The sequence below is a fragment of the Halichoerus grypus genome, chromosome 11 (genome assembly GCF_964656455.1).
Source record: "Halichoerus grypus chromosome 11, mHalGry1.hap1.1, whole genome shotgun sequence".
Lineage (NCBI taxonomy): Eukaryota > Metazoa > Chordata > Mammalia > Carnivora > Phocidae > Halichoerus > Halichoerus grypus.
The window spans coordinates 54,068,159-54,076,445 of record NC_135722.1 but is presented as its reverse complement, the minus strand read 5'-3'; the positions used below and the strand labels follow the sequence as shown (position 1 = coordinate 54,076,445).

The window sequence follows — 8,287 nt, the reverse complement described above, 5'->3', positions numbered from 1 at the left end:
CACGAACACACTCCCGAATCGGCCGGAGCACACGGCCGTGCACACGCACCGGCACACTCGCGTGCACACACGCGCACGTATAGACACCCCAGCGTGCGCCCTCACGTACACCAGACACACAGCGGGGTGCACGGCGGCGTGGACCCCCCAGTGCCGACCTCGGGGCCCTGACGCGCCCGCCGCCCTGCCCTGGCGCGCACACGCAAGCACACGCGCAGGCACACGCACCCTCCCGCACTGCTCCACGCCCCTGGCCGCGGCCCGGGCGCTGTGCGGCGCGGCGGGCGGGCCCGGGGCGGGGGCGGGGGCGGCGGCGGCGGCGGCCGGGAGAGCGGAGGAGGCGGAGCAGGGAGCCGGGAGCCGGCTGGCCCGCGCTCCTCCTGCCGGCCGGGGATTTTCCAGCCTGGGCGCTGTCGCCTCGGACCTCCTGCGGCCGCGGCGGACCATGGGCGACAAAGGGACGCGGTGAGTGCCGGCGGCGGCCCGGCCGGGTGCCCGTGGGGGCGACCTGGGCGAGGGCGCGGGCGGGGGTTCCAGTCGGTCACCCCGGGAGCGCCGACGCCTGGCTCCGCGGCACGCAGCTCTCCCGTGCCGGAGGTGTCCTGTGTGTGGTCGCTGGCGGGGCCGTGGGGGCCGTGGGGCCGCGGGTGGGGGTACCGGGAGCGAGGACCCGGACGCCCCATCCGGCTCGCAGCCCGTCGCCGCCGCACACTCACACACACACACACTGGCTGCCGACACCCCGCACCGGGCAGCAGACGCAGAGACGCAAGGGGGCAGGTTACCACACAATGGCACACACGCTCCTGGAGACACACGGGCACACTCGTCCGTGGGCACACTCATGCTGGCACGCACACACACATTCACTGCCACATGCTCATCGTGTACAGTGACACACCGTCACACACGCACTGGTACACACTCGTGAACACATTCTTGCGGACAGTCATGTTGTCACACACGGGTCACACTCCAGCACACGTCAGTCCTACCACACCTTCCTGTTGGCACACACTGATACACACATACCCTGTCACTTGCACTCCCTGTAACAAACACTCTGAGACATACCCTCACACACTCGTGCTGGCACAATCTCCCCAACACCGTGTTTGCCAGACCCCACCAGCGCGGACCTCCACAGACCCGTCAGACAAATGCCCCCCCCCCCCCCACTGGAGCCCTATGGTCACAAGCCAGCTGACCCTGGGGCTGCTGACACACTCACTCCAGTCCCCACATGGCAAGAAGTGGAAACACACACATCACACAGGGTGGCAGGCCCCCCGGAGCCTGGGAAACATGCATGCCATCCGCTGTTTCCCCTCCCTCTGACCTCCAGAGGCCTGGGGTGGCTGGCTACAGTCTGTTTGAAGTGGGGGTGGGGAGAGGGGGTCCTGTCTCCTTAGGAGCTTGCCCTGGCTCAGAAAGGGAGGGGCTTTGCCTCTGAGATGGAAAACTAGGACAAAATAGGGGAGGGAGCTGGGGCAGGGCAGCCCCTGGGGACAGCCCCTTTAGACCAAGACAAGGCCAGATCAGGCACTCTGGTTTGTTACCCCGGTTGTACCTCTTCACTCCGCCTACTGCTTTAAGTGCCAGTAGAAGCTTCTCCCTCTCTCCTCCCCCTCCCCCTTCTACAAGCCCCTCTTTTTCATTTTTTTCTTTCTTTTCCATCTTCTATCCTTGTGCCCCACTTCTCCCTCCTCTCTTCCCTCTCTCCACCCTCCCTGTCTCTCTTCTTGCTTCCAGTAATTATGTATTGAGTGCCTGCTGTGTACTAGGCATAGTGTGGGGATCAAAGATGTGCGAGACCTGTTCCTTCCCCAAAGGAGCAGATAGACTAGGGGGAAGTGACCCCAGTGGTCATCATGTTTGGTGACCACGAGAAAGTAATTTCACACTGACTGCCATCTGACACTCTTTCTCAACAGCATTAGAAAGATCCTCCAGAGATTATTTTCATTTTTCAGAAGAAACTGAGGCTTGGAGATAATTTAGAAACTGCTTCCCAGTCATCCTCCTGACAGCTCTTCAAGGAGGTTAATTTTCCTCTTCCTGTTTTCCAGAAGAGGAACCAGAGTGTTAGAGATTACCTGACTTGCTTAAGGTCAGGGGGTGTGAGAAGCAGGGCAGAGGCTGGAGCCCACTTGGTCCATTTCTCTGTGGCTTGCCCTTGGGCACTGCCAAGCCCTTCCTGGGCCCTGGGTTGAAGGCCATGGTGGGGTGCCCTGCTCTGTGTGTGGAGGCCCAGGCTGGTAGGGAAGGCTGCAGAAGATCGTGAGGCTTCTGTATTCACCTTGATGACTAGTTCTCATTGCAGCTGGCCGGCACTGCGACCAGGTCTTTGTCCTCAGTAAGAGGATGTGTGACTCTCTCTTCTGCTATGTCCACGTCCCCCAAAGCCGAGATCCTCCTGACCATTGAGATGAGACTTTTCTCCCCGTGAGATTTAGGAGCCCTTGCTCTTCTCGTTTATTCCTCCTGCGCTGCTTCGCCATCAGGGTGACTCAGCCCCTCTTGGGCCTTGGTTTGCCTCTCTGTGACTTGAAGAGGAGTGTCGTTGCTCCCCATGCCAGCGTAGGGTGTCAGCAGGATGGGGACCCTGTGAGCAGCCAGGTACCTGTTGGAGACCCTATCTTTGGGGTCAGGATCTTTTCCACGACTCCCCCTGCTTGCCTCTAACTCACTGGGAGACCTTGGACATTTGTCTTTACCCTTCTGGACCTTAGTTTCCCTGTCCGTAAATTGGAGCCATTAATACTTAAACATTTCAGGGCTCTCTTGTGTTTATTGAATTTGCTGGGCAGGGGAAGAGGTGCTGCCCGAAGCCTGGAGCCCAGGCTTGGCTAAAGTCCATTCAATGGATGGTGGCCCTGCTCTTTCCCTCTCTCTCCCCTGTAGCCCCAGGAGGCCTCCTTCCCCCTTCCAGAAAGGTTTCCTGAGTAATTTGGAAGAGAAGGGCAAAATCAATAATGGGCTGTACTGTGCCTCACTCCGTAGGCCATGGGTTTCTTTCTCTGACCTAGAAGAGGAAACTGCAAATATCCCATACTCTAAGGATCAGGAGTCATGGCATCCATTCCTGCACTTGGACTCACCCCCCCCCCATATGAAAATGACAATGAGAATTAGTCAGAAATTGTCACTGTCCTCTAGGAAGTCTCGAGGTCCGGGGGGAAGGAGGGGTGAGGCAAATGCCTGCATGGGATTAATTACAGGGCAGGTGGTATGACTGCTCTACCAAGGTGCTCTGGGAGCAGTCATACCTCCATTCAACAAATGTTGACTGAGGGTCTGGGGCTGGAGCTTCAGAGGAAGGGCCCCATTCTGTCCCCAAAGGATTTAGAGCAGAGCAAGTGGTTACACGGCAGGGTGACAGGTGCTGTGGAAGGGCCTAAGGAGGAGCCCCTGCCCCGGTCCCAGCAGGGGGCATGGTGAGGGAAGCTTTCCTGGGAAGGAGGTGGCTTTGGAGCTACTGAGCTTCATCTGGAAGGACGAGGAGGCCAAGGCGGTGGCCCTGGGGATGTCATTCATGGCTCAGGGCGCAGAATGTGCAAAGGCCAGGAGACGTGAAGCACCCTGGGTAGCCTGTGGGTTGGGCTGGTGATGATGGGTGAGCCTCAAGAGAGAAATACAGGCTCATTGGCAACCGCCTGGAATGTCAGGCTAAGGAGAGAGGGCATGGTGGTTCGGGGGGGAGCGTGAGACGAGGGATGGGGGCAGAGTTCCCTTGCAGAGGGACGCCTTTGGCAGTGGCAGGGGGCGGAGGGCAGAAGCAGGGAGACCGGGTGAGGAGGCCGGGTAGGAGCCTGGGAGAAGGCAGGATCTGAGGTAAGGTTGGGGAGAGGACGCAACTGAGAAATATGAATGAGGAGGTGGTGTCCATTCGGGTGTCTGGTATGTGTCAGGAGACTTACATGCATGATCTCATTTGGTTCTCCCGGTGATCCTGTTGATGGAGGGATTGTGATTGCCTTTTACAGCTGAGGAAACAGACTAGGAGAGACTAATTTGTGCGCTGCCATTCAGCTGAGAAGCCAGCCTGTGTGTTCACAAAGCCCACTGCTGCACCGCGCTTTCACCCAGAGGGAGAGGGCTGAATGGCCCACACAGCTGGCCTCCCCCACCTCCCTGGCAGCTCCACGCTCCAGCTGTGCATCCCTTCTGGTTCTTGCTGTTCTTCCTACCGCAGCGGTAAACACGAACGATCAGAGTTAGATAACAGGAGGGACATCCTGAGAGGCAATGGGATGGAATGGAATTCTCATTCCTGCAGATGTTTGTGAAGTTTTCTTTGTTGGAAGGGGAGGAGGGCGGGTGTGCTGGGGACACGTCATCACCAGCTCTCCGAACCTTGGCTGTCATCTCTCTTGGCAGTTAAGCCCTGTGTGACCTGTCTTGACTGGAACATGGGGATGTCTTGTGGCTTTGTCAAGGGATGCTTCTGGGGTTGCTGGGAGTGGCTATGTTGAACCTGACTTACCATCTCTGGTCCCCAGTCGAGGCTGGCTTCTGGGCTTCAGACTTGTCCACAGCGTGGGTACTGTGGTGCAGGGAAGAGGTATGGCATGGGCAGAGAGGAGAGTTAGGGACAGCTGGGGCCTTGGAGAGCACCCATGCCTGAGGGGGAAGAGGAAACCAGCTTGGGCGAGACTCCTGGGAGTTAGCCAGAAGGCAGTGGCCGGTGACTTGGCGAGGGGGCTTTTGATGGGGTGCTAAGGGCAAAGCCAGGCCACAGGGGCACAGGGGAGAGGAGAGGACTCTGCTTTTCCCCGTGCTTGGAGCTGAGGTGGGCCTCGTGGAGGAAGGGTGTGAGGCCCTGGGCTCAGGGTGGTGGAGACTGGGGGTGTGGGAACCTGGGGGTTCCGGCTCAGCTGAGGGTGGGAGGGACGCTGCAGAAATGTGAGCTGGTCACAGGCGAAGCTGTCTGTGCTGGCTCCTGAAAGAGGGGCATCTGACTCAGGCCGGGGTTCTTGGGGATGCCTCTCATGAGGACGTGCCTTCTGAGCTGGGTCCTGGGGCATGGCGAAGGCCAAGGCGTCTAGACGGAAAGTGCAGACAGCAGGTGCGGGCGCAGGCGCAGGGTGCTGGGTGGGTGAATCTCATGGCAGTTTCTCACACGTTTATTCATACCCCAGGTGTTTTTATTCCCCAATTGGTGAGCTCCTTGTGGTGTGGGGGCTATTTCTGTTTTCTGTTTGCTGGCCCATTATCCACCTCTGCGTCTGATTTATTGGAGATGCGTGGTAAGGATTTGTTGACTGGACTGAATCCGTCCACCCCTCTTGCCTCTGCTCTCAGCCCAGGGGCATCCAACGGGCTAATATTAGGTCCTTCCCATTAGGGAATTTAATGATGAAAGCCATGTTTTCCACATTAGGCTAGGTTTGGTGGGGGGAGAGCGGAGAGCCGGTTTCCTCCATCAGATTGTGAAGTCCTGCGGAAGCGGGGGGGGGTACCATCCTTATCAGAATGGGGTTCCTGGGAGTGGAGGCGGTTTCTCCCCCATCAGACAGGCTTCTGCAAGAGGAAGGCCTGTCTCCCACATCAGACTGAAGGCTTCTGAGGGTGGGGCATGTCTCAGTATGAATAGGTATTATCTCTGATGGTTTCAGGAACCCTCTCTGTTTCCTATGTGCAGGATGGGTCCTGCCCCAGGAGTGGCTGGAGTCCTAGTAGGGGGGTGTCCAACCAACAGAGGGGGTGGAGCAGGACAGGGTGGCTGCTTTTGAGAGGGGAACAAAGGAGTCTGTTGTCCCAGCCCCCTCCCTCCCTCCCCAAGGGGCCCTGGCAGGGTCATCTCTCTGGAGACGCCTCCTCCTTCCTGGGACGGGCCCCATCTTTAGTCCTCTTTAGAGGAACTGCTTGTTCCTTCCCAGGAGACCTGGTGCCAGATGAGGCCGGGCTCCAGGGACTGGACCAGACAGGTCCTGGAGTTCTGTATGGCTGAAGTCACCGCAGAGACTCAGTGGTTTTCCCTCTGCCCAGGACAGGGCTGGGACCACAGCTGATTCCATGGGGGCCCCTTGTACTTGGAGAGGGATCCATCTGTTGGTCCGAAGAGCCTGGAACAAGGTGGGCGGGTGGCGCTCTGGCTGATGTCAGGCCCCCAGGAGACATACTCCTCACTCAAGGTCTGAGCGTTCAGTGGCGGCACGGCCCGCACCCACAGGTCCAGAAATGGAATGGGTACGGGCCTGGGTGAGGCCAAAGGGCCCTCCCATAGTGGTTGTGGGCCTCTGGGCCCACCGCTGGTCCTTCTGGGGTTTTTTGCAGCTTCATCCTCCTTCTCCCGTGCCATTAACGGGCACAGATGTGTTTTGACAAAGGGGCAGGGGCAGGGGTGGGGAGTGGACAGCTGCAATGTACCATCTCAGGAGGGTCCCAGAGGTATGCTCTAATGCTTAATCATTGCTGTGTGACCTTGGGCACCACATTCACCCTCTCTGGGTCTTGGTATCCCTGGGGAAGTCAAATCAGCCATCACGGGCAACGAGGTAACTCTCCTTGAGTTACCCATTTCCTGTGTTCTGCTAGTGGGTTTGGGGGTGACCTTTCTTCCAGGGGGTGCCAGAAGTTGGGGAGAGGGCAAAGTTCAGGCCTCTGTCACAGGCCAGTGGGACCGAGACTTCAGGGGACCTGGGCCTGGGGGTGACTGTGGATTGTGCCCTCAGCCCACTGTGTGGTCTGGTTAGCATAGACTGATTAGTATAGTGGGTAGGCTTTAGGAAGAACCAGATTTCCTGGTTGCAGATATCAGCTCTGGCACTTACCAGCTCGGTGACTTCACCTACTATTTAACCCTTTCTCTGCCATAGCACCCTCATTCGCAAAATGGGGTAGTAATAGTGCCTACAGAGGAGGTTGCCTTGAGGAGTAACTGAGTTGAAATAGGTAAAGCTCAGGGACAAGTCCCTGGCCAAAGGGCAGTGTTATTTGAGGTTAGCTCCCTCACCAGGCTGCGAGCTCCCCCACAGAGGGACCCTGTTTGATTCACTCTTGAGGCCTCAGAGGTTTCGGCACAAGCCTGTTTCATCATTGGCCCTTAGTACACAGGTGGTGACCTCAGTGCCCTTCCTGTCTGTCCTTCAAGGCCTGGATCATATATGGCCTCCTCCTTCAGGAAGTCCTCACTGATCACCCTGATCACCAAGTGCCTTGTGACTTTTTTTTTTTTTTCCCATTCTTTCTTTCTCTCTCTCTCTCTCTCATTCTTGGCACTGATCCACTCCCCCACATCCCCCACATGTCCTGGTTATTTACATACTTGTGATGTCCCCTGTGTGAGACCAAGGACACCTGTCTTGAGTCTTTTGTCCCTGTACCTGTGTAGACCTGGCATGGCGCACTGAACTCCATAAATATTTGTTCAGTGAAGGAGGCTGAATGTAGGTGTTTCACTGGGAAAAGCTACACTTGAGTTTGGTGAGAACCGTGGCACATCTTTGCTGACTCTGAAATACCGACAAGTGATTTTGTGTGTGTGCGTGACCCAAAGGGCGGGGGCCATTGGATGAGCAGCTTTACCTTGCTAGGAGAATGTGTTTTCTGATAACAAGAGCTACCCAGCACGGGGATTGGTGGCTCATTCCAGCCTTCTTGCTTTTGCTTCTGCTGCTCCCCCCATTTAGAATGCCACCCTCACTTGGAGCCGCTTGCCCAAATCCTACTTCCTCAGTAAGTGCCCCAGCCGTGGACCCATCCCTTGCTGGCCCCCAGAGTGTGGGTTGCATTCATCATCCCCATCCTCAGACATTTCCTGAGCCTTTCTGGGTCTGGACTGTGGCATGGGCGAGTATGGAGTCTCCCTTTAGAACGGACATCTGGATCTGGCTACAGTATATCCAGTGTGGTTTGACCTGGCCTGAGGAGGGGACCATGGCTTCCGATGACCTGCCGGTGATCAAGGAGCTCTTTATGCAGCTGGAGAGATCTCCCCATTGGCTTCCCACTGGGCAAGTACTCAGAACCCACCTAATTACTGGGGACAGGGTTCTGGGCACTGGATCTAGCAGGCTGCGGTCATGATCAGCTAATTAAACCACCCAAGAATCGCTCGTTGGCCCTGAGGAGTGGAAGGAAGAAGGTGGGGGTAGTGGGGCTCAGAAGAGTGTGAGAAGGCAAGCGATGCTGTGAAGGAGGCTTCAGACATGGGGCCTGCAGGCAGAGCTGGGGAAAAGAAAGCAGGAGGTGGGGAGAGAGGGTGGGGGAGCAGGGAGAGAAGCAGACAGACAGACGGTTGAGAGGGAGTGCTATCTGGGGACAGCACCCAAGTGAGATAAAT

At 57.3% G+C, this 8,287-nt stretch overlaps 1 protein-coding gene across 2 annotated transcripts in view; it reads left to right on the top strand.

Moving 5' to 3' along the window:
- The first annotated feature begins 278 nt into the window (after positions 1 to 278).
- The window catches only part of ARRB1 (arrestin beta 1), a 75,265-nt gene continuing 67,256 nt past the window's right edge, over positions 279 to 8,287 (top strand). For both annotated transcript variants that reach the window (XM_078058558.1, XM_036082808.2), the window contains exon 1: positions 279 to 465. In XM_078058558.1, the coding sequence (XP_077914684.1) occupies positions 446 to 465 (20 nt within the window). In that variant the 5' untranslated portion in view covers positions 279 to 445. The remainder of the gene's footprint in view (positions 466 to 8,287) is intronic.